Genomic DNA, 24,868 nt, shown 5'->3' on the forward strand with positions numbered 1-24,868 from the left:
GAAGGTGGAGCCCAAGGAGGGGAGAGGGGAGAGGGGAGAGGAGCCTGGTGAAGCTGTGGGGCCAGGCCCTGAGGGCCCTATGGTCTGGGGTAGGAAGCTCTGACCTTGTCCCAAGAGCAGTGTGGAGCCACACAAAGAGTGTGTTTTAGGAGATGCCCCCAGGGCTGCGGGAAGATGGCGTGCAGGGGCCGGAGCAGAGGGCTGGGGTGTGGGCCTGGCCAGGCCCCGGTTGGTAAGGCGGGAAGGGGGTCCTCGTTTCCTTGTGGGCAGCTGGCAGCTATCGGCCCTTGGCTGCCACCCCGAGGAATGACACAGGTGTACAAGCAAAAATAGTTTATTTGAGGACGGAAGACCCAAAATTGGGGGGCCCAGGGCTGAGGCCACAGCAGCTGCCTGGAGTTGGCACAGACGACCCCAACTCCCTAGGGAAGCCCAGCAGCAAAGAAGCCCTTCCCTGGGCCTCCTAGCTGCCTCCCCAATTTCTTGGAGGAAGGATTGTGCGACCCCCCCAAGAATCATCATCATCATCATCACCATCATCATCATCTTCATCATTAGAACATGGTGAGGTTTTCAAAGTTTGGCCAGCAGTTTTCGGCGTAGTAGTTGATACTAATCGTAATAATTACTCTGACAAGCACAGTGACTGTGCCGGGCTTGGACCCACCATCCAGTGGTGAGTGGGGTCTGTGATGAGGAGAGGCAGGCAGGGACAGGAGGTGGGTCTCTCTGGGAGTCCCCATTCCAGCCTCCAAGGTGGCCCTGCAGGAAGACCCATCTCCCCCGACAGCCCCAGAGGCTGCCCACTCTCCCCGTTTTCCCATGGCCATGGGCCAAGGCTGGATTCAGGCTGAGGCAGTCCCGCGTGGTCCCTGTGCTCCCTCAGGTCTCAGAGACCCTTGCCAGGCTGGTCTCTCCGCCAGAAGCCCCGGCGGGCAGCCCAAGAAGCCACGAACTCGCAGTTGTGGTAAAGGAACATTCCTGAAAGGGTAAGCGCAATGCCCACATAGCTGAGGGTGCTGAGGCGGCTGCCAAACAGGAGCCGGGAAAGGATGAGGTTGCCCACGACAGTGAGGTTGCCCAGGACGTGGACAGTGAGGGCTGAGGTGAGGGCCAGCAGGGAGAAGCTGGCCAGGTTGTAGAGCACAGACAGGAGGCAGCTGAGCAGGATACAGACCCAGAGGCGGGAGTCGGTGGGGGCGGGCGGCGGTGCCACGCCAGCCTCCAGCACCAGGGCCGCGCCTGCCAGCAGGCAGAAGCTGGGCAGCGAGGTGGCATACAGCAGGGTCACCGCATCCAGCCTCTCCTCCTGCAGCAGGGCACCTGCAACCAGGACAGCAGCCATCAGCACCTGGCGCGAGACAACCCCCACGAGGCCAACCCGGCACAACCTCCTCCTCGGCCCATCCTCCAGGAAGCCTGCCTGCCCCAACCCCTCAGGCGGAATTAGTGGCTCCGGCTCTGTAACGAGAAGGTCACGAATCCAGAGTCAGACTGCCTGAGTGGTGACCCGGGTCCGCTCCTGACTACCTGTGACCAGGCACTTAACCTCTACAGGCCTAGGTTTCCTCACCTGCAAAATCGGAGGATAATAAAACCTTAAACATGCAGGGTTGTTGTAAAGATTAAAATAGATAATGTACACAAAGCCCTTAGAAGGTAAGTGCTCAGTAAATGTAAAAAGATAAAACAAATAAGCGTTATCACCTACTCCTCCCACAGGCTGAAACAATAATCTGCTTGTGATGTCCCACTGATCAATAACCGTGAAAAAAAAAATTCTTCAGGGGCTCCCCAGGCCCTGGAGAAAAACATCCTGGGCTCTTAACCAACTTTGAAGGCCCTGAACCAAGCGGCCCGACCCACCTTTCTTGGATTCAGCCCTTCTCGCACCCTCAGCCCCACAGTGCAGCTCCCATGCCAGAGTAGGGACAGGCCACCAGCAGGCCAGTTCTGCCACTTACTAGCTATGTGGCCTTTAGCTTAAAAAAGATAGAGAGTTTGAAATAATAAAAACCGTTTGAACCAAATGTTCAATCACTTATGACCATTGGGATGACAGGGAACAACAAGGTCACTGTTTGCTCCCGGCTGTCACTCACTGTTTATCGCTGATAATCAGCATCTTTTGCTACCAACGCTGGGGCTTGTCAAGATGAATCCAGGACACAGAGGAAACCTTAGTCTTTGCGAGGGAAGAGGGGATCCTACCACCTTGCACATGTGTGCCTGTGTGTGTGTATTCATATTACCACCCAGCTGGTTCACAAAACCAGTGGTGCCCATCATAGAATCACACCCGGCTCAGATGAAATGATAGTACTTGCATGAAGGCAACGAGACAGTTTCTGTGGAGAGAGATGAGTCATGGCTCCCCATCCCCTCCCAGGGCTCTCTGAGCCTCTATGCATTTTCTGACACACACTTTCCAAAGAACCACAGAGGCGCTTACTCATAGGCTATGCTTAGAATAGGAAATCTTATTTCTCCCTCCATTTCATTCTGATGTTTTGGCTTTGTTCTCTAGGCAACAGTCCTTCTGTCAAGCATTTCTAGAAATGAACAGATAACTGGAATGCCTCCTGTTCGTCCGCTCCAAATTTAGCACCATTACGAGCTGCCTGTGGCCTGCCTGTTAAAGGTGCGATCACTGGAAGGTGTTTAGGATTTCAGGTGAACTTCACCTTTGGCAAATTTCACCCTCTGAGAGGCAGCCAGGCAGGAAGGTCCTAACTTCCTCCCCCTGCCACTTGCTCCTGTTCTGCATCCCACCCAGCCCTCTGCCTCCCTCTGCTGCAGTCCAGGGAAAGAGCAGGGATCCTCTGCCAGAGGCCACCCACCCGGGGCCCCAAAATGCCAGCCTGTCATACTGCCTCCTCAGCGACCCCTCCTCTGCCAGCTCCCACCAAAGCCTGCATTTCAACCTCTCCTGGGACTTCCCTGGCGGTCCAGCAGTTAAGCCTCTGTGCTCCCAATGCAGGGGGCGTGGGGTTGGGGAACTAAGATCCCACATGCCACACGTGTGGCCAAAAACAAACAAAAAACAAACAACTTCTCTTCCTCCAAAGACACTTTTGTTTCAGCATCTGAACACGCCAAGCTTCAGTCACCTGTGGACAAATGTTCTCTAGACCCCATTCCGCTGGCTTCTGGCTTATCCCGTCTCTGCTCCGTCACGAGCTGTGTGATATGACACAAGCCGCCCTCTCTCTATGCCTGTCCTCTTGTGGGAGCATGGGCAAGGTGACAACATGCCCCTCACGGGGGCCTGTGAGGTGCTGAGCGCAGGGCCTGGAGCCCAGCAGCAACTGCTGGCCACCGCAGCTGTCACCATCCCCCACATGCTGCCCCGGCTGGCTGACACCCGTGCCCTGGCAAGCCCTGCTTCCCCCTCCCAGAACGCCCTTTCCTACTCTGGCTGTATGAAGAGCTGGGCATGGTGTGGGCACACAGTGAGGGCTCAGCAAGTGTTCGCCACTATTATTACATTATTGCCACCAGCACTGCCTGCCTCCTCCCCCAGGCAGCCTTCTCTGGTTTCCCCTAGAAGTAGCCACCCAACCACAGCTATGCCCACCTTGGCTCCAGCACTTCTCCCCTGCCTTGTGATCTCTACTTCTCCTCACCAGCCTGAGAGCTCAGTGGGCAGGGTCAGGCTGTTCCCTCATGCAGGTGGATGTAGCTGAGGACAAGTCTCAGCACACTGGCACCCCACTTCCCAGCCTTTCTGTGAGTGGGAAGGTGGCATCACTCCTCTCCCCGTGTAGCCCCCCAGGTCCACAACTGGCCCAGGAAGGAGAGAAACTGCTGGACCTGCCCGTGGCTGCTGGGCACTCCTCTTTCTGGACTTTCATCCTCTGCTCCCATGGAGTCTGCCCTCAGGGAAGGAGCTGGTGTCAGCCATTCACACGCTAGTCTAAATTTGGCCCTGATGACTTTCCTGGAAAGTCTGGCAGTAGAAACCTCCTCTTGTCCAAAACCCATCTCACCCCTTATCTCTAGTCTGTTCTTCCCCACCTCTGCTGGGCTCCCATCTCTGTTGGTGGGGCCTCCAGCCTCCTAAGCTCCCTCCTTAGCACCCTGAGCCAAGGAGTTTAACCAGCCTGCCAATTCTGCCATCAGACCATTAATAAATCCACCATTTAAGGGGTACCTTACCTGGGACAGGCCCCAGGCTATGTGCTGGGGACATGGAGCTGCCTCAAAACCAGGCCATGCCCTCTCAGAGCTCCTGTCTGGTGGGAGGCAGACAGGTAAACAAGAGGCTATAATACAAGGCATGTGGAGTCCTGATGGAGGAAGCAGAGGATGCTGTGGGCACCTGGAGCAAGCAACCAACCTGCCTCAGGGGCAGGCAGGAGACAAGGAGAGAGCTGGCAGAGCCAAGGAGCAGCCTGATGCCAGGCACCTGCCACCCCATGTCCATGTGCCTGAGGCCTGGCCGGCCATAGCCTGTCCTGCAGGCTGGGGCTCCTCCTGTGTGAGAAGCACTGGGCCTTAGCAGGCGTGATGTGAACCCTGAGGCTGGGGCCTTCCCAGCCTTCTGGCCCTGCCCAGGGCAGGGTACAAGGTCAAGTTTCCCACTGACTCATGCCCAGAGCTCAGGTCCCAGCTCTCATGTAACCTGAAGGCAAAAATAGAACTGGGCTCTGGCCCTACCTCAGGGCCCTGGAGGATGGGTACAGGGACTCTGGGTCCTGGCTCCGATGACTGTAAGGCAGGGCTGAGCTCTGACTTCAACCTTCTCTGGCTGCAGGCTGCCCTAACCCCAGCCCAGGGTCCTTGGAGCAGCCCCTTCTCTCTCCCAGGCCTGGGTCACAGGATCTCAGAGCTGAAAGGGAGGGAGACCAAGAAAGCCCTGTGACTATCAACTCTGACCTCCTCCACCAAACAGATGGGGCCCAGACAAGATCCAGATCTCCCCTTCTGCCCAAGGTTGCCCAGGAAGCACAAGCCCAGGTGTGGCTGGAACCCAGGCCTCCCCAACCTGAGTGGGCACCCTTGGGTTGAGGCAGAGAGATGGTGGAGGCTGTGACTCAAAGGACCCTCAGTAGGACAGGCAGGAAGGTGGTCTCCACCCTCAGGCAGAGTGATTTAGCAGGGTCTAGGCCTGGAGCCTCCACCTTACCCTCTGTCCAGAGCCCCCAACCCCCTTTCATCAGAGCTGAGGTCCAGAGTCACATGGACTAGGATTCCAGTCCTTAGGAGCTGTATGCCTGTGGGCAAATCATGAACCTCTCTGGGTCTCAGTTCCAGCATCTTGTAAAATGGGGATGAAGGTGGTAGTTGCCATGAAGACCCAAGGTCAACACCTAGCATGGGACCAGTTACACTGCAGCTCCCAGTAAACACCAGCCCTTCCCAGACTTAGCAAAAGCCCTCAACTTCCAAATCCCAGCTCATGGCCTTGCCCTCTTTCTCTTTCCCTAGTCTCCACTATCAGGCCTCCCTCGGGTCCACAGCCTTATGCCACATCACTTGGACGGCATGAAGTCTGCCTGCCTGGGTTCAAATCTTGCCTCTGCTGCTCACATGGCCCAGGGCAAGCCCCTCTACCTGTCAAATGGGGACAATACAGTGACTTCCTCGATCAGGTATGGAGATCCAGGCTTGACAAAACATGGACCACAGATTTATGGCAGCCAACTGGATGAAACACTGGTTGGGCCTCTAGAGCCTAAGTCTGGGGCCTGGAACTCACTGAGCGGTTGGCCCTTTCTGAGCCTCAGTTCCTGACTCTTCCCAAGCCATGCGCCTCAGTTCCTTTATCTGTAAAACTGGATAATGGCCATAGCCCCTCACAGGGCCACCCAGGCCACACTCCCACCCCGATCCCCAGCTCCTCGACCAGTGTCCTGGGTACTCACTCTGCTGGATGGACTTGAGCCCACGGAGGCAGGTGGCCGCCAGCAGGAAACCACAGCCAGCTGGGGGTGTCCGGAGCTCTCCCGCCAGGCTGCAGGCGGCCCCCAGGCAGAGCGGGCCCATGGCGGCGAACTGCAGTGGGTGGTGGCGGCGGCCGAGCAGCAGCGCGGACAGGGCCAGCGTGATCAGTGGCGTGGTGGTGGTGGCCAGCTGCGCCAGGTCCAGGGGCACAGCGCTCAGGCCCACATTGCCACAGGCCATCGAGGCGCCCAAAGTGAGGCTGAGCAGCAGCACTTGGCGGCGTGTGCGGCCGGGCATGGGGCGCCGTGCCCCCGGGTGGCATGCCAGCGCAGCTGCCAGCATGTGCAGTGCCGAGAGCAGCAGGGGCCGCCCGAAGCCGTGCACCGTGAAAATCCACTTGTTGAGGCTCGACATGCTGGCTCCCGCCAGTAGCCACACCAGCGCTGCCACGGCCACCCAGGCCCGGCCAGGCCGCCGCAGCGCCTGCGGGGTGTCAGGGGGCCACTGGGGGATCCCGGCCCACCGAGCACCGCCAGCCACCGCCACTGCCTCAGCTGAGGTCATCCTGCCGTCATGGCGCTCCCGCGGGCAGCGGCACATCCGTACCAGTGGGGCCGGGTCAGGAGGCCGGCTCCCCAGCGACCAGCTCTGGGCCACCAGAGAGCCCCACTGTAGATCCCGCTCGGTCTCAGGTGAGGACACTGCTTCTTGTGCCCGGCCTACGACAGCCGAGGTCCAAGAGCTATGCTGTGTCCCCGGCTCAGGCAGGGCAGAGCCTAGGTCGCTTCTGCTGGGATGCCAAGCTCCCTGGTGCTCAAGCCTGGCCTAGTAAGCGCCGGGCACCTCTGCCCCGTGCCAGGCGAAGTCTCCACTCTTCTCCCCTTCTAGTGCCCACGCTATGGTTACATGTAATCCTCCATCCCTTTTCTCTTCAGTCCAAACCCCAGGTCCTCCAGCGTGCTCAGGCCAGGCCTGCAAGGGCGATCCGGGCTCCCGCGCCCGGTGGTGCCGGTGGTCCCGGTGGACGGGCTCGCTACCTCCGACAGTGCCCAGACCCTGCGGCGGGCTGACGCGCCGGCCTGCGCTGCGGCCGGTGTCAGGCGGCGAGCTCGACTCAGCTCGGCTCCGGCAGGGCCTCCGCGCCAGCTCCGGCTCCCGGCGGCTCAGGCTGCGGCGGGGTCTCTCGCCAGGTTCGGGCGGAGAGCGAGGCTCCGTGCTCTAGGCCCCGCCTCCGCGGCCGCCCCTCGAGCCTCACCCGGAAAATTGGGCTGAGCCCCAGGCGCCACCTCCGTCCAGGCTCCGCCCCCGAAGCCGAGAGGGATGTCTCGCCCCTCCCCCACGCCGCCCGCTCGCAGCTCCTCCTCCATCAGCCTAGCTTTACCTCCGTCAGCAGACCTCCTCCTAGCTGGAGTGGTCAGCCTGTCTGTCCCCCCTCCCCACACCGGTGGGGGATCAGGCCCCTCCCCACGCAGCGCCAAGGCAGGCCCCCCATAGAGATGAACACAGGGCGGGAGACCCTGGGGTATCTTTCTGAGGGAGCCTAATAAAAAGCCCTAGCCTCTCAGGAGATTTCATTTTCAAGGACACCCTCCCCCCAGGAGACCTCATCCTAGGACCAGTCTCGGAACCACCCAATCTCTGGCCACAGTTATCCCGTGGGGCCTCTGCATCCGGAAGAGTTGGACCACGGGGCCCCTTAATACCCCTCCCTCGCCCCTCCCTAACCCGAACACCTCCTCCCTCTCCCAGCCCAGGGCGGGCCCCCTCTAGGCAGGCAGAGGGAAGCTGAATCACCAAGGCCACCCACAGCTGCGGAAGCAGGGTCCCGCCGGCCAGCATCTATCCCTGGCCAGCAGCCCCTGTCCCATCCCCTGGGCACTCAGAGCTGACTCACAGCTGAAATTCCTGGGGTCCACCCTCTGCCCCCACCCCTGACAGGACAAAGAGCCCTAGGTGGGCTGGGAGCCAGAGCAGCTGCCACTATGCCTTTGCCCCTGCATCGGTGTTGGGTAAACAGCACACTCCAGAGCAGGACAGGCTGATAGGGATTCCAGGCTGGGCCCTGGCCTCTCTGAGCTCAGGAGTCCAAGTGTGCAAGAATCACTGCCCACTGTGAGCCTCTTTCCTGACGTCCAGCTTCCTTCTCTATGGAAGCTCCTTCCCACTGGGACACGGTTCACCCCTAGCCTGTCGTCTGACCAGCAAGTCCTTGATGGAGGAACCAGCAACCTGTCTGGAGGAACAAGACCGCAAAGGGAGACCGCTCATCCCGGTCCACGGCGCCCTCTGGTGGACAGAACACAGAATGGCTGCAAGTGTCCCCTAATCCCCATCACAATCCTTGGACTGGGATTAAAATTCCCCAGCCTCACTACTGTTTCAGACCTGCTGAATTCAGATACCCTCTGGTGGGCCCAGGGATGTGAATTTTTTTCATTTGCCTCTGGTGATTCTGACACCCGCATAAGCCTGCAAATCACTGCTGAATAGTCCAAACTGTAGGGCAGGAGATTTCCAGGTGAAAGACCAAAATATGCAGGTATTTAGATGGCGTTTTTCCAGGAGTGGTTGTGGGAGGGAAACTGAGCCAGCCAAGGGGGAAGCCCCCCTAGCCCCACATTTCCTGAAGAGGAGGAATCAGGGCCCCTAAGGGTTAGATTCTTTTTGAGATTTTGTCAGTTTTCCAGTTAAGCTTCCTTTAATTAAAAAAACAGCAATGAATTAAAAAATAGTAAACACCCCCCAATCTTCTAAGAGCTGAGCTACTGTGGAGTGGTAGGCAGTGTCTACACCTCCTCCAAGACTGCCAAAAAGCACTCCCACCTGCCCGGCCTGGTGAGGGGTGAGCTATGAGGAATGAGGATTAACCAAGATGAGGCCTGTGTTGGCCTTGGTGGGAGGGAGAGCGCTGTACACCCTTGTGGGGGAGCGGGGGCGAGGGGGAGGCTGAGGGCAGAGCCCAAAGCAGGGATCGTGCAGCTTGAGTGGTGGTGGGGGATTCAGACCACATCTACCTGGCTCCCGAGCCCCAGTTTTTACCCTGCCTTGACCTGCAGGCAGCAAGACTCTCCATAGGATGTTCCCTTGTGGGAGAATGGTGGGGGTGGGCACCCAGCTTCACAGAGGGCAGGGCAGCAGGGGCTCCTTCACACCCGTTGGGGTCCACCTGAATGCCCAGAGCAGCCCCGAGCAGCCTGCCCCTGCCCACAGGCTCTCATATCCCTCCGGTCTGAGTGCTGCCCTTCACCTGCCGGCCCCCACCGCTGCTGCGGGAAGCAGGTGATTCGGGGCGGGACCCTGAGAGGCACCAGGAGGGAAGAAGAACCCATTTCCAGCAACTGAGCTGCAGAGGCTTGGGATGGGTCTCTTCTCTTGTCGCTGCATGTCTCTAGACTAGTCACTTCACTGCGGGGCCTCAGTCTCCCCACCTGTGATCTATGATGAGCTCACAGGCATGAATGTAAACCAAGGCGCCACCCCACAGATGTGAGTTAGGAACAGGCTGCACGAGGGGACGGGGCTTGTCTGGAGTCACACAGCTCTAAATGCAGGCCAGACGCAAACCTGGGCCCCCATTCCAGAGCGGCCGCTGCTTGTCAAACTCTTACTGTGGACATGACTGTCCTCCCACCCATGCCCCTTCTCGGGGTCCCTGCTGATGGAGCCAGACTAGACACATGACCCAGGGCCCAGAAGCGGGCTGTGCCGGTCAGACCCCTCTCCAGGCTTTGGGACACAGGCTAAGAAGATAAGAGGGCCTGGGGAATTAAACTGGAAGTCAGCAGATTCACTGCTGGGGCCACGTTCAGAGGAAGCTGACAGAGGGGGAGGACACGGAGAGGAGAGAGCCTGAGGGTAGTGGAGGGATGGAGCCCTGAGCCCCAACTTCCATTTCCCTACTGCCCTTGGCTGCCCTTAAATTGGTGCGCTGAGTCTTTTCAGCAAATATCCTTTTTTATTTTTTATTTTTTTGCCACCCCGAGCAGCATGTGGGATCTTAGTTCCCTGACCAGGGATCAAACCCATGCCCCCTGCAGTGGAAGCATGGAGTCCTAACCACTGTACCGCCAGGGAAGTCCATCAGCAAATATCCTTTGATTTGAGCAGGATTCAGTAGCTCCCTGTTGCTCAGAGCCAAACACACCCCGACTAAGACAGTTCCTTCAGAGGGAGGCTCACATCCAGACCATGGACGCTGAAAGCCCAGTGCAGGGGTGCTCCCTTCAGTTAAGTCCACCCTCCCCCTAGCCTGGCCTGGGACCTGCCACAGCTGGCCTCTCCTATATGGGAGGGCCCTGGCTTCCTCAGGAGGTGAGGAGGCAGCAAGGCGGTGCAGGGGAAAGGGCTGGGGTCAATGGGTAGGGACCTTGGCTCTGACACCCACAGGCTGTGTGACCTGAGGGAAGCTGCAGGTCTCTCTGAGCCTCCACCCTTCTGTGAGGAGAGGGTCCCAGGGCAGGTCCTGAATCCTCTCTAAAGTGCCCTTGGCCGAGATTAAGAAAGGACAGGCGAACAAGCACTCTGGGGATCTGAGCAGACATCTCACCTTCAAAACGGAGGCGGCGGGCTTCCCTGGTGGCGCAGTGGTTGAGAGTCCGCCTGCCGATGCAGGGGACACGGGTTCGCGCCCCGGTCCTGGAAGATCCCACATGCCGCAGAGTGGCTGGGCCCGTGAGCCATGGCCGCTGAGCCTGCGTGTCCAGAGCCTGTGCTCCACAACGGGAGAGGCCACAGCAGTGAGAGGCCCGCATACCGAAAAAAAAAAAAAAAAACAGGCGGCTTTTTCATTTGGCTTTTAGGTACTTGGATGTCTGTAAAGCACTTTTTTTTTTTTTTTTGCGTTACGTGGGCCTCTCACTGTTGTGGCCTCTCCCGTTGCAGAGCACAGGCTCCGGACGCGCAGGCTCAGCGGCCATGGCTCACGGGCCCAGCCACTCCGTGGCATGTGGGATCTTCCCGGACCGGGGCACAAACCCGTGTCCCCTGCATCGGCAGGCGGACTCTCAACCACTACGCCACCAGGGAAGCCCTGTAAAGCACTTTTTAAATCGCTTACTTCCCCTACTTGCCCAGACCCTAAATATCGGAGGAAGAAGCACATGTTTAATCCATGGCGTGGACGGCCCTGTGAGAGTCACTCTGAAACCTGACATGCTGCCAGAGGGCCCCTCCAAGGGCAGACCCCTTTCCTAACCTCGGTGGGGTGGGGCTTGTGGGGTGCCTGCCTGGCCTGAACCCTACTTCCCAGAGGGCAGCCCAGAGCCCAGGCCCTCCCACAGAGAGGCAGGGTCCCCACCCCACTGGCCGCTGAGGCCTGGGGTGGCGCCTGACTGTGCCTTAGGGAAAAGCTCTAGGGTCCTGGGCCTCCAGTTGCATTTGGACTCTGCCATGTAATCCTAACACTTGCCAACTAAAACTTGTCAACCGCCATCTGCCTCTACGAGGATTAGGTCACTAGCTCCTGTAGCCGCTGACCTTCGACACACCCTGAAAGGAGTTCAGGGTGGAGATCAGGAATGAGGCACTCTGTCCTCTGGGAAAAACAGGCAGAACAGGCAGATATTTTTAGGAGAAGATTTTATGAGCCCAATTCTTGCATCTTCTCTTATCTAGAAAAGGACTAAAATCATTAATGGAGCCTAGCAGTAATGGTGACTAGCAGTAACCTTCACGAGACGAGCAGCAGATCTCTGCCCAAATGTGTGTTTGACCACATGTACCCCCTTCGCTAAGATCATATATAGTGCTGACCCTTCCCCTACCTCTTCAGAGCAGTTTCTCAGAGCTATCTGAAATGCTGTCTCCTGGGCTATAGTCCTCATTTTGCCCCAAAGAAAACTTAACTCGCTACTCTCATGTTATGCTTTTTTTTGTTTGTTTTTTTAAGTCGACACAATCATGAAAGCCCCTGATTTTCAGTGTTTGAGTGGAGGAACCAGGAGGCCTCCCCAGGCCAGGTCTGTCGTCTCCTAAGCCACGCCCCCCCCACCAGACACTCTCCCTCTGTAAAGCAGAGAGGAAAACAGAAACATCAACAACCTCAGAGTTGTGCAAGAGAGCGTCCAGCAAGTACACACTCCCTGAACAGTAATCAGCGTCACCACCGCCAGCACCGTTCCTGTGCACCCCTCACCCGTACCCAGGAGAATGCTTACCCCCCTCCTCTGCTCCCCACGGGCCTCTCTCCTCCTTCTCTGCTCCCAGCCCCCGCACTGGCTCCAAGCATGAGACATCAGGACCCTGGGGCATGTGCACAATCAATTCTTTAATCATTTTGGAAGTGGGCTGACAGCAGCCCCGCAGAGCCCTCGCCAGCTGCTATGCCGCAGTCAGCTCTGGGGCAGCAGCCCCGATGGAGTAAAGAGTGGAAAGCTAGGGTCAGGGCCACAGAGCTCTCCTTGCGGGACCCCCATCCCAGAGCAAGCGGTACTCACAACGCCAGCGGCCGGTGGCCTCCTCCTGCCAAGGAGTCAGATGCTCACGCCCTCCAGCCTATGAGTGGCCTTCATGGGACACCTGCGGGGCCAGGTGGGGCCAGACCTGGGCAGACAGACCTGCTGCGGAAGGTGCTGGGCTCCCTGCTCCAGGGTGGGTGGTAGTTTAGGACCCCCGCAGGGGTGGTGGCTGTGGCGATCCGGGGACAAGTGCACAAGAGGAGGCAGCAGGGTCAGGCGTGTGCCTGTTACAGGGATGTCTGGAGGGAGGGCAGAAGCCCAGGAAGTGTGGGAGGCAGCTGGGGTGGTGAGCCTGGGGTCTACCAGCCAACCAGCCTCAGCTCGATGGTTTCTCCATCCCTGGGTCTGTAGTCAGCAATACCTGCAGAAATATTGTGGGCTGGGAGTTAACAGGGCGGAGTGTTCCCCCCACCAACCTCACCTTCTGGACCCCTGCCCTGAGGCCACGGTCTGTAAGATGGGCTCAGGGCTTGGTGGAGGGAGACTGGGGGCCTGTCCAGAGCCAGTCTGGAGACTCTGAACTCAGTTGTGACCTCAGGGTCGCTGAGACCCACAGGCTCATTTTGCAGTGGGGGACCCCCAGAGGGTGTGGGAGGGTATGGGACAGCACGCCGGAAAACCAACATGGGGCCAAAAGAACCAGAGACCCTGACAACACCTGACCAGCAGGGTCACTGTCTTCATAGTCCCCCAAAGGGCCATCAGGAAGAGGGACCTGCTCGGTGTGGTCTGGGGACCATGAGTGAAGTGAGCCTTTGCTCACTAGGGACAATCCAGGCTCCAGCATGACACCTTGGTCAAGCCCCAGCTCTGCACTCACTAGGGGTGTGACTCTGGGCAGGTTATTTAACCTGAGTGCTGGTGTTCCCATTTCTAAAATGAGGATAATAGTGATATCAACAACCGGGCCCTCCTTTTTCCCCATGGGAGTGGGCTTCCTGCTGGAGTGGGAGTCGAAGGGGGTAGGTAGAGGACACGACCATCCATGTCTGCCTCATGGCCGAGTCCATTGGGCTCTCCCCCTCGGCTACCTCCTCTGTCCAGTCTTTCTCAGTAATAGAGGCCAGATCTGGTCTCTCCATCTGTCACCTCTTGGTTTTATTTCTCCATTTGTCCAGAAGCCAGGCAGGAAAAGAGAATGCTTTTTACTGGGCTCCCTCAGCAAGTCCCACCTTCTGTAAAGCAATTGGCCCAATGCCCGGCCCATGGCAAATGCCCACTAGAAGTTTCAGGTAGCAGGAGTGGGGACAGATGACCCTTAAGAGTCTGTCTGGTAACTGGGCTGATGCTCAGGGATGCTTATGACAGCTTGGGGCATAAGAGTTAAAACTGGAGACACCCTAAAGGTCCAGCAGGAGTTGATAAGCTGTGGTCCACCCATCCCACTCCACGCCAGGGCTGGGCCCTAATTGGCCTAAGCCAGTCTTGCCATGGTCCCTTCTCTCTAGCCAATGATGGGCGCAGAATCTGGGCCATCTCCTAGCAACAGGGATGGGTCCAGGAACGCGCCTGTGTCCCAAGTCCGCCTTCAGGATGCCAGGAGACATTTGCTGGGGGTTTCAGAGACAAGTTTCCCAAGTCATAAAAGGGAGCAGCCCCAGGAAGACACAGAGTAGCCTCTCTGGAGGTAGGAAGCCAGCAAAGAGAGGAGGAGAGTCACAGGGAGGTGGGGCTGAGGCTGAAGTCCTTGCTCCCACTGGAATCTGGTCACATGAGCCAATGGATGAGCCAATGGATGTCGTGGAAACTAGTTTGTATTACATTTCTGTTACTTGCAGCCCAAAGCACCCTGCTGAATGAGATATCCTATGTGGCTATTACAAAGAAAGGGGAAGACCTACATATACCAACATAGAAAGATGGCTACAATATGTTACAGCTGAAAAAAATAAATTGCAAAACAGTATATAGAGCTGTGCCATTCGATATGCCAGCCATCAGCCACATGTGGCTACTGAGCACTTGAAAAGTACAAAAACCAGGCATGCAAAATATGTCATTAATAATTTTGCATTGATCACATCTTGGAATTATATTTTGGATGTATTGGACTAAATAAGATATATTATTAATGTTACTTTCACCAACTTCAGAATTTAGAGTTACACATGTGGCTCACATTTTATTTCTATCAGAGAGCACTGCTATAGAGTATGGCTTCATTTCTATGAAAAAACAAACGTACATATTTTAAGAATTATCTGGAAGAAAATACACCAAAAGTTAAAAGAAGTTATTTCTGGGTAGTGGATTACGAGCAATTTTAATTTTCTTATTTTTTGCCTATCTGCTTTCCTAGAGTTGCCACAATAACGTATATAAAAATTCTTCAGAATACAGTTAAATATATTATATGCAAACTTGAGCATCAGTGGTTATCTGAGGCTGAGGCCCAGGAAGGTTCAGGGGAAAGCTGGCGTGAGTCGACAAAGCCTCAGTGCTGGGACAGGGCTGGGCTGGGGGACACGTCCAGAGGGGGCTGGCCACCAGACTCACCTTGCAGCAGGGGGGTGTCGGGGGCTCGGAGGAGTTGCCAGAACTCACGTTCCCCAGCTTTGTTCCCCATCACAGAGGTCAGGTAGGGGCCTGACAAGGAGGCCTGTGTTCCATACCTACCAAAGCGACAGGCAAAGAGGGAGGAAAGGTGACTTTTGCTCCCCTCGACCCAAGGGCAGAAGTAGAACCACCCACACAAGGCAAGTCCTGCCCTCGCTCTCAGGGCAGCGCTAGCCAAACCCTTCCTGGGCCACCTCACCATGGGTCTCTCCTCCACGCCTCCTCTCCAGCCCGAAGGACACCGCCCACTCGGGGGACTGCATCCCCTCTGGGGGCTGACATTGCAGGGGGTGGGAATCAGAAGCTGACAACGGCCCACGAGAGACAGGGAGGCCAGCGTGAGAAAGAAGCAGGAACAGGCAAGACAGAGGCAGAGACGCCCAGTGGTGGCTCTGGGTCTCTGGTTCCGTAAGTTTCTGTGGCTCAGGGGCACCCCCATCGTTATGGCTGGGTTGCTCAGTCTTCTCTCCGACTGTACACACCCCATGCTCCCCACTACCAGAGAGGCTTGGATTAGATTCCTGGCTTTTGCAACCAAGAGACTCCTTCTTCACGCCACCCCTCCCTGACGCCACTGCCACAAACACAAAGGGATCCCGGATCCTAGTTCCCGGACGAGGGATCAAACCTGCACCCCCTGCAGTGGAAATCTGGAGTCTGAACTACTGGACCGCCAGGGAAGTCCCCAAAGGGATCCTCTTAAAACACTGTGGCCCTGTCCTTCCTGTCTCCTTATCAATGGTGTTGTTCTTAGAGAGGGAGGGTTTTCGTAGTTTTAAGAAACAGAAATACCCTCAGGGTGACCTGGTCAAAGGGAAGGTTTTAGGGAGCAGCCCGTCCCCAGTCCTCCCTTAAGTGCGGGGCCACATGGCTGCCCGGAGAACCGCTCTGGACCAGCCTCTCTCCGTTTCTCTCTCTCCTCTTTCTGTCTCTTTCTCTCCGTCTCTCTCTCTTTTCCTCTCTCTTCTAGAATCCAGCTTTCTCTGCTGTGCACTTACATGCCTCAAATGTGCCTCCACACCCCCTCCACCACCAAGAGAATTATTTCTCAGATTGGTATCCCTGACGTTTTCTCAGAGGTCCTGGAGTTCTGAATAGAAATGTTAAGTTCAAATTTTTTTCCATTTTGATGACAATATCCAAACACGAATACCAGCAGGTTCTAGGTAATCCCAGGGCCTGCCGGACTAAGGCCTCCCAAGGGTGCCCAAGGGTGTGTGGCCCCCAGAGGACTGAGGTCGGCTTGGTAATAAGTGGCATGTTCGGGGCCAGGGAAGAGTGTACAAGCTGCAGCTGCCTGTGCAAACTCCGCCTGACAGCAGCTCAAACCCAAGAAAGTGCTGAGCACGTCGGGCTCACTGGCACTGGTGTGTACACCTGCTCCTCAGCAGACAGTCCCTATTTGAATGTTATTGGTTTCACAGTTTTCTTTGTACTTAATTTGCAAAGCTATTTAGGATTTATAGCCGTCTAAGAGCCAAAAAGAGAAAGGACTTTAAATAGTAAACATTAGTACACATCTAAGTCATATTATTACAGAAATAACCTGGGGTCTGGGAGAATTTTCAGCCTTTATAGGGGTTTTTGCATATCTCTGGCCTGAAATTCCCTGCCCCAGATGACCCCAAGGTGCCAGCTGTGGGTCCTCCCTGGCAGCAGGATGCTGTCCTTTGGGGGCTTCAGTTGGGAACGGAAATTGGGACCCTCTCAAACTGAGGCACATTTTTCTAGAAGAGAAGTCTGGGGTCTAGTGGGGTCTGGTGGAAGGTACTCATTCTCTGGGCCAGATCCCCATTGGTGATCCCTCCCATCTTATTTAGGCACAGACACAGCTGGCACAGAGCAGTGCTCTGGAAATGCTTGTCCTCAGATCTGTCAAATCTCAGGGTGAGAAGCAAGTTTAAGGCTGTTGTCCCACCTCCACATTCTGCAGAGGGCTTGTTGCCCAGGTAATTAAATAATCACAGGGATTAGACCAAGATCGTTTGATAATAAAAATTCTTATTCTTCTGAAAGCTAACATGTATCAAGCACTTCTAAGTGCGGGACCCTGCACACAAAAAGCATGTACCATGTCCTCTCTGCGCACTAATTCCTGGACTCCTGCATGGTCTCTGGTGGATGTGGGGAGCACAACTGCCATCCTCATGAGCTGCAGGAAAATAACTGGCCTGGTCCCTAGCTGGACAGAGGCGGAGCTGGGATTCCAGATGTGGAGGGTTTGCCTCGGGAGCCTGCTCTCCTAATCATGATGCCTGTTTCCGCCACAGCGTGGGTGAGTCGGCAGCGGAGAAGGTGGAAGAGAGCCCGGGCCTCTCCCAAGGGAACCCTCTCTTCATCCCTTGCCCCATCCACGTCCCATTTTGGGGATGTGGGGTCGAGTTGGGTGAGGGCTGGGAGATGCGGGGGGTGGGGGGGCAGTCTCACGTGAATCTGCTGTGCTCCTGGGCCTTCTTCAGGACATCTTCCAAAGAGGAGCTGACAGGGACAGAGACGGAGTGTCTGTACGAAAGAAAGGTGCTGGAGACCTTCAGCGTGACATGGATGAACTCTGGGACTTGGGTCTGTGAAGGGGTCTCCGTAGCTGGTTCCAACAGGACTGTGCCAGGGAGAGGGGAAGGGGCAGCTGATCTGAGGGCAGGGGGCAAGGCCTTAGTCCTCCTTTCTTCCCTGGAAGACACTGTGGCCCATCGAGACCTCCTCCTTCCCCTCGGTCCCATTCCGGTCAACACCACCACCATCTGGCTGCCTTCCCAGCCTCCCGTCTCTCAGCTCCCACCACCCTCGCCACCCAAGGTCAGGCCCCTCACTGGTTTTTCTGCCTCTAGTACCCCCCTCCCACCTCTCTGCCACAAGCACCCCCCACCCAGGGTTATTTCTAGAACATACATGTTACCTCTGAGGGCCTCCCCTCCTTTTCACCCTCCTGCCTGCCACTCCAGCTCATTCTCTCAAACCCCACTCTTTAGTGAGACCCTTCCCCCCAACTCCAGTCTTGTACACCTCTGAGCCTTTGCCCTTGCTGCCCCCTCCCTGCTCTGCCTTTCCTCCCCTCTTCTCCACTGGCAAATCTCACCCACCCACCCCAGTCCCTCTCCCAGATGAAGCCCTGATTCAAGCAGCTAACTGGGACTCATTATGATGTATCAGAGCTAACAGAAATGTGTCTCTCGCCATTCATTCATTCGAACACTTCTGTACTGGGTATCACACAAGGGGCTGGAGATTCATGGCCTGCCCAGAGCTCACCATTTGATATCTCCCTCCCCACACTGTGAGCTTCTAGCATCTGTGACTGCATTCTAGCTGCCTGTGTGTCCCATGCACACCTGCAAACCCCTGTTGACTCAGCAAATCAAGATGGAGCAAGTTCCCTTCCTGGGACAGGCAGACCTCATTGCAGATTGAAAAGAGCAGGGCTTCTATGAAAGGCCCGGCTACCTCTTGGTGCCTCACAGTCTGGAGAGATGAGATCCACATAGCTCTTCTGGTTCAGGATGGGCAGCAGCTGAGAAATCATGAGAGGGTTCTGGAAGGCCTTGTGCTGTAGGCTGGCCAACAGAGCAGCCTTGGCCTTGAGGCATGCTGTGCCCAGCTCCACCGTGGGCCTAAGGGAGGCCATCAGCAACTGGTGATGGAATGGGGAAGAGGAGGTGGGTCAGCCAGCGGGGAGGGGCCAGGTCTTCCAGCATTCCACCAGTCCACCTCCCACCAGCCACCAGGGTGGAGCCCAGCCCAGAGTCTCCTTCCCACCTGCAGTGCCAGAGGGGTGCTGTAGACATTCCCAAAGTGGCCCTCTGGGGTCTGGGCCTTTAGGATCTTCTCTTGCACTCTCCCGAGGGCCACAGTGCTCCGGTTTCTCAGATTGCGGTTGAGGTTGGATAGCTTCAGACAGGAGAAGGCCAAGCCCGCCATGGCCAGTGTGTCTGCAAGGGACAGAGCCAAGTGGGGTCAGCCCGGGCAGGACCTTGGGGCAATGGGCAGCCACAGGAGGGCTGGAGGTAGGGGGACAATATGGTCAGAGCAGCATTTCAGAAAGTTTCCACCAGCTAGGGGGACCAACAACCTAGTCTTCCCAGTTTCCAGGATGGCAAACTGGGATGGGTGGTCACCGTATCCCTGTCTGCTGCCTGGGGGTTAGAGGTTGGGGAGAGAGACTGGAGGAGGGAGGGCCAAGAGGACTTTAGCCTACACACTTGTTCCCAAACCTGCCTGCACTTTAGAATCACCAGGGGAGTTTGTTTGATTTTTCTTTTTTTTTTTTTTCTTTTTTTTCTGGCCGTGCTACACAGCTTGTGGGATCTTAGTTCTCCAACCAGGGCTCAAACCTGGGCCCTCGGCAGTGAAAGCACAGAGTCCCAACCACTGGACTGCCAGTGAATTCCTCACCAGGAGATTATTAAAGGAGCAGGTGCCTGGGTCCACCCCCAGGTGGTCTGGTTTATTAGGTCCAGGGAGCTGCTTGGGCCCTGGGGGGTTTTAAGCTCCCTACCCTGGGATGATTTAATGTGTCCACGGTGGGTTTTCTATAAGCCTCTGAGGCAGAACAAGCTCTCTGCTGGCAGGGGCCCTGCTGCCTTCTTCTCTCTGGGTACCTACCCTCCCCACCTCCAACCTACTCCATCCTACCCCGCCCTATGCGAGGCACACACACTCACAGAACACAGCCAGGCCTAGAAGAGACCTTGCAATCATGATGACAAGAAAGGGCACTGGAAACCCAAGGTCACACAGTGAGGAAGCAGATCCAGTATCCAGGCCTCAGGCCTCTCAGCTCATTTGATGAGAACATCATAGCTGTGTATCCAGGACTTTCTCCATGCTGAGCACCATGCTATGCCCTTTACATGTAAAGCATCTTTTACTGAGATGCTGCTGGGGTGTTATTTTATCAGAGAAGCTGAGCCAGAAAGGCCAGCTGATCTGTCCAGGGTGACCTACAGTAAGTATGTGATGGAGGATGGGGTCAGGAAGCCAGTCCAGCCCCAGCGCTGGCTCGCAGCCCTTGCACCACAACAAACCCTCACCATTGCGCTCCTAGTGGACTCGATAGGAGGGGTCCCAAGGAAAGGTGAGCATGGGACCAGAGGTGGAGGCCTTCATTTGGGGTCGGGGGCTGGAGGAGTGCCAGCCTGGCCTTCAGGGTCTGGCCCACTCACCCACAGGGAGGTGGCCCTGCTGGAGATGCTGTTTGTGTTCCACAGCATACAGGAGCTTGCCCACCACGCTGTCATGGACCCGCTTCTGGTGGACACACAGGGCCAGGATGCCCAGGCCATACTGGTAGTAGCTGGTGTGAGGGTGGCCCTGGTGATTATGCCCTGGGAGGGAGAAAACCACAGGGTGGGGCTGTCATGCTGGGCTTGAGGAGTGACCTCTCTGTCCCCTCCCAGCAACCAGCACAGCCAGCACTGGACCCATTGCCTGTACTTCCCGACACCGTCCTTTGGGTCGTGGGATCCATCTTTCCTTCATTCCCTTGACTCATACTTGCTGAAACCCCACTAAGTGTCAGACGCTGTGCTTGGAGGTATGAACAGTGATGACAGGCCAGGCACAGTGCAGCCAGGGCCTCCGGAAATAACACAACCCACGCTCACGAGATCGTGATTATAACTGAACTGTGGACCGAGGTCCACGTGGCCAAATAACAGAGGTCTTTGAGTAGCTGGGGAGTCGGGGAAGGATTCTCTGAGTCAGGGATGCTGGGGAGAAAGGGCGGGAGAGAGGTAAAGGTGGAGTAGGAGTGAGCTAGAAGGGGAAGGAAACCTTCCAGATAGAGGGAACATATGTCAAGACGCTGGTTTGTGAGCTGAGAGAAGGCCAGGGTGGCCGGAGCCCACGGAGGGGCGGGCGAGTGGGTGAGCCAGAGGGTGGGTGGGCAGGACTGGGCCTGAGGGCTGTGACCACAGCAGGCAGCAGCTGCTGGAGGATTTAAGCAGCGCTAACAAGATCAGATTTATATTTAAAGGCTCGCTCTGTGTGTGCCAGATTGAGGTAGGAGGCAGGAAAGTTAGTGGAGAGAGGTAAGGAGTGAGTAGTAGGGAGGCTGTGCAGCTGTCCCAGGGGTGGGTAATCAGGCCAGTCTTGGTGGGTGAGCAGCAGGGCTTGCCAACAGAGTGTATGTGGAATGCAGGAAAGGCTTGATCAAGAATGGCTACCGGGACAGGCCCAAGCCTCTAGCAGATATGGAGACAGGCAGAATGGAGGGCAGGAAAGAGGCCTGGGGAGAAAACCCGAAGTTCTAATGTAGACGTTTCACCAGACAATGTTGTCTGATGTGCCCTCCCCGACACCGGCAGACCTCGCCTCCTCACCAATGGCCCCCTTCTCGTCCTCCAGGAATCGCTTCAGCTGTGAGACCAGGCTGTCCCCCTTGCGGCCTCTAACAAACTCGCAGTTGGCCCGGAGAGCGAGCAGGTAGAGGGCCAGCTGGCCCATGGAGGGCTTGGCCTCGGAGTCACTGTTGTCATTGCTGGAGGCAGACATAGGACAACGCCAGTTAACAACACTTCAGTGAGAAAGTGCCACCCTGGTAAGCCTGGCTTGGAGTGCCCCCCCACCACCACTACAAAGCGGAAAAAAATCCTAGCAGTTGGAACGTTTCCAAGACCTGCCAAAAGCAGATGTAGTCAGTTATGTAAGTTGTGTATGTCACGCTTATTTCATAAAGATGAGAAATTAAACTCAAGGATAAACTCTGAGGGCTCTTGCATCCAAATGACCTGTTTGCCCCACCATTTTGGTCACACTTCACCCATACACTCTCCCCTTTCTTTCCTCTCCCTGCCCTGCATCCACTTCTCAAGAGGGAGTCCAAGCAGGAGATGCTCCATGGTGGTCCTGACCCTTCACCTCTCATTCAGACTCCTGTGCTGGACCTCAGAACAGGCTTCCTCTTAATGCCCCTGGAAAGGGAGCACGGATAGTCCAATACTGCTGCTGGGCTCAGTATGAAAGAGTGTGGCCATGGATTAGTAATGTCTGCCTCAGGTACCGGAGGGTACAGTAGCCGCCCAAGGGCCCCAGATTGGCATCTCCAGTCTAGTCGGACCAACCCCATTCCACAGATGGAGAAAGGCCCAGAGGAGATGAAAGTTGCCCTAAGGTCTCCCAACAAAGCAGTGACAGGCCCAAACCGGAACACAGATCTCCTGTCTCTTAGGATGTGGAGCACGCCATGGGGAAAAGAGGAGAGAGAGCATGGCCAGACCTCAGGAGGCTCTGCTGGTAGCTGAGCTTGAGGCTGTGCAGGTAGTGGGCCTCCTTGGCCCCAGCCTGCAGGCTGGAGAGGCGCAGGCCCACGTAGATACTGGGGTTCAGCTGCTCCGGGGAGAGCCGGTCCATCCAGGGCAAGAGGCGCTGGCCCAGCCTCTCCACCAGCGTGCTGTCCACCTCTGTTATTTCTTAGGAAAGAGAACAGGCCAAGTGAGGTCGCAGGGCCATGCCACCAGTGACACCTTACCAGGGTCTTCTCCAGGGAATAAACATCCCCACCTTACTGTCACCTGGCACACACCCTACTCGTATGCGGGAGTCCGACTGTAACAAGAGGCAGCGGTAACAGGAAAAGCCGGTATCCTGAAAGAGTGGCCAGAGTGGGCCAGGGAGAGCTGGTGGGCCCAGGGCAGAGGAAGCGGGTGCCAGGCAGCCACTCTGCCCATCAGGAGTGACAGAGAGACTGGATGCCGAGCAGCGTGGGGTGCCGCAGGCACTGCACCCCACCTCCCTCGGTCCTCAGGCCAGCTCTGTGACGTAGGTGCTGTCATCATCGCATTGCACAAAAGAGGAAACAGAAGTCCAAAGTGTGGGAGTGTTCTACCCATTTACAAAAACTTCAACTCACACAGGGAACAGGTTACAGAACCAGTTTTAAAACAGAAATAGAGTCACAGATGTAGAAAACAAACCTACGGTTACCAGGGGTGAAGGGGGGCGGATAAATTAGGAGACTGGGATTGACATATACACACTACTATATATAGAATAGATAAGTAATAAGGACCTACTGTATAGCACAGGGAACTCTACTCAATACTCTGTAATGACCTATATGGGGAAAGAATCTTCAAAAAACGTGGATATATATGTATAACTGATTCACTTTGCTGTATACCTGGAACTAACACAGCACTGTAAATCAACTATATTCCAATTAAAAAAAAAACAAAAACAAAAACACTGCAGCCTGCCCACTGGCTAACTGGGGCTGCCTGGTGAACTTCCTCTGGGCAGATCTCAGAATAACGCTTTCCCTGCCCCCTCAGTTTAGGTGAAAAGGACCTGAGATTGTGAGGTGAATTGTTAGAAAGCCATCATCCTTGTGTGCTTCGGGATTTACCCACGAGGGAAGCAGAAGCCCTTAGGGGTGTTTCCCAGCTCCAGCTGACTGGCGCTTTCCTCCCGAAGGGAGGGAACCTGAGCTGAGTAGGTGGCCTTGGAGCCACTTTAGACTTTTCCCCATTTACTGCCTCCCAGTTGCTGTGGGGCTCCAGCTGCTGGGCAGGTCGCCCCTCCCAGGGGACGGAGCAAAGGAACTGGGGAGGGGGCTGTTTCTCTTTTCCTTTCTCTTTCTCAGTGCTTTTCTGTGTGCCTGCCCCCATTTCTGTAGGAATCTCTCTCTCTCTCTGGATCTATCTCATTCTCTCCATCTCTCAGCCTGTCTCTCTCCTTATCTCTCCCTCCACAGTTCTCTTTTCCTCTCCCTTTTCTTCAAACTGGAGAGGGAGCCCCGCCCCCACCTTGGGCTCTGACCTCCAGCGGGTGAGTCAGCCCTGGGATTAGCAGGATAGGAAGAGGAGCTGGTGCTGTAAAGAGAGGTGGGTAAACACAGTTCAGCTTCCTTAGCAGGAAAGAGCTGCTAAGGTTCACCCAGGGTAATAAAAGTGAGCCTGGGCGAGCTCCCTCCCCTCAGGGCCTCCAGCTCACAGGGCCGCCCAGCTCTGCCTGCTGAGGACTGGCTTTGACAAGAGGAAGCACGGAAGCCCATCCTGCATGGGCACTAGTGCAGATCTGTGTCAGTTTCACAGCCACACAGGGCTTGAACCTGGTAAAGCAGGTGGTGGGATCCTTGCATCACACCAAGGAGGAAGGCAGGGGAGCATTCTTAGCCCATTTTATAAGTGAGTGAATGAGACTGGGAGTGACTAAATGGCCCAGCAGCAGTGGGCTGCACCCCCAAACCCAGTCCAGGGCTCTTTTGGGGTCAGGCCTATGGACCAACTGTTGAAAGGTTCATACCCGCTGAGGGTGCCGGGTCTGCCCTGGGGACTGCCTGGACAGGAACCAAGAGCCAAGGGCTGAGGGGTCTGGTGGCACTTGTGGAACACGCCGGGCGGGAGGCTCCTGGTGCCTAGGGAAGACCGTGACCTGGAGTTCTGAGAACTGAATCCAGCAAAGCCCTGGAAAGCTGGGGCGCCTTGGGCAGGTCACCTGGCCCCTTCAACCCTTGACTGCTTCATGAGTCACCTGCACACGACTGAACCTGCCTCTCGGTTTCTGCAAGGGTCACAGGAGACCCTGCTGGTGTAGGCAGAGCGAAATGCTGTGGGCAGAGGACGACCAGGAATGAAGAGAGGCGGGCGGCCCACCTTCCCTTCCTGTCTCTGCTTCCCGTGGGGCTCCGGGGCACGAGCAGCCCTGAGCCTGTGCGCTCCAACTCCCAGACAGGTCCCAAGAGTTCCCGAGATACTCCCAGGGGCACCGGAGCAGGCAGGCCCCTGTATGGAACGTAAAGCAAACGCCTTGCCGCCACCGTGACCCGCCAGGGTCTCCACACGCTCGCTTTCCCTCTGCCGGGGTGCCCGCCCCTCACTCCTTTCCTTGCCAGCTCCTTTTCCTCTTTCGGGTCTTAGTTTCTGCATCACTCCCTGGTCCTTGGAAATCCTTCCCACCCCTTCTCCCTGAATTGGCATTCCCCCACCCCCTCCAGGCCTTGGGCTTCCTTTGGCACTCATCACAGCCCCCAACAC

At 56.4% G+C, this 24,868-nt stretch overlaps 2 protein-coding genes across 6 annotated transcripts in view; both read right to left on the bottom strand.

Moving 5' to 3' along the window:
• Window positions 1–318: 318 nt before the first annotated feature.
• SLC35E4 (solute carrier family 35 member E4) lies at window positions 319–10,514 on the bottom strand. Its single transcript, XM_067700245.1, has 2 exons — window positions 5,868–10,514; window positions 319–1,323 (listed from the first exon to the last, which is right to left on the bottom strand). Exons 1-2 carry the CDS (start codon window positions 6,484–6,486, stop codon window positions 890–892), a joined length of 1,053 nt encoding a protein of 350 aa, XP_067556346.1. The 5' UTR covers window positions 6,487–10,514; the 3' UTR covers window positions 319–889.
• Window positions 10,515–12,131: 1,617 nt separating this feature from the next.
• TCN2 (transcobalamin 2) overlaps window positions 12,132–24,868 on the bottom strand; it is a 34,214-nt gene continuing 21,477 nt past the window's right edge. For 4 of the 5 annotated variants that reach the window (XM_067700252.1, XM_067700251.1, XM_067700249.1 and 1 more), the window contains 8 exons: window positions 22,111–22,303; window positions 21,215–21,372; window positions 20,057–20,218; window positions 18,651–18,823; window positions 18,339–18,525; window positions 17,325–17,496; window positions 14,838–14,953; window positions 12,132–12,702 (listed from right to left, as the gene is read on the bottom strand). In XM_067700252.1, coding sequence (XP_067556353.1) covers window positions 12,641–12,702; window positions 14,838–14,953; window positions 17,325–17,496; window positions 18,339–18,525; window positions 18,651–18,823; window positions 20,057–20,218; window positions 21,215–21,372; window positions 22,111–22,244 — 1,164 coding nt within the window. In that variant the 5' untranslated portion in view covers window positions 22,245–22,303 and the 3' untranslated portion in view covers window positions 12,132–12,640. The remainder of the gene's footprint in view (window positions 12,703–14,837; window positions 14,954–17,324; window positions 17,497–18,338; window positions 18,526–18,650; window positions 18,824–20,056; window positions 20,219–21,214; window positions 21,373–22,110; window positions 22,304–24,868) is intronic. The other variant, XM_067700253.1, reaches the window with a different exon arrangement.

The sequence above is a fragment of the Pseudorca crassidens genome, chromosome 12, assembly GCF_039906515.1.
Source record: "Pseudorca crassidens isolate mPseCra1 chromosome 12, mPseCra1.hap1, whole genome shotgun sequence".
In the NCBI taxonomy this organism is placed as follows: Eukaryota; Metazoa; Chordata; class Mammalia; order Artiodactyla; family Delphinidae; genus Pseudorca; species Pseudorca crassidens.

Excerpts from the sequence above, each read along its gene's own strand:
- SLC35E4 (XM_067700245.1), bottom strand. The coding sequence starts at position 6,486 with ATGTGCCGCTGCCCGCGGGAGCGCCATGACGGCAGGATGACCTCAGCT. Across the intron at positions 1,324-5,867 it reads GCTCAAGTCCATCCAGCAGA|GTGCCCTGCTGCAGGAGGAG; the intron begins GTGAGTACCCAG and ends TCCTGGTTGCAG.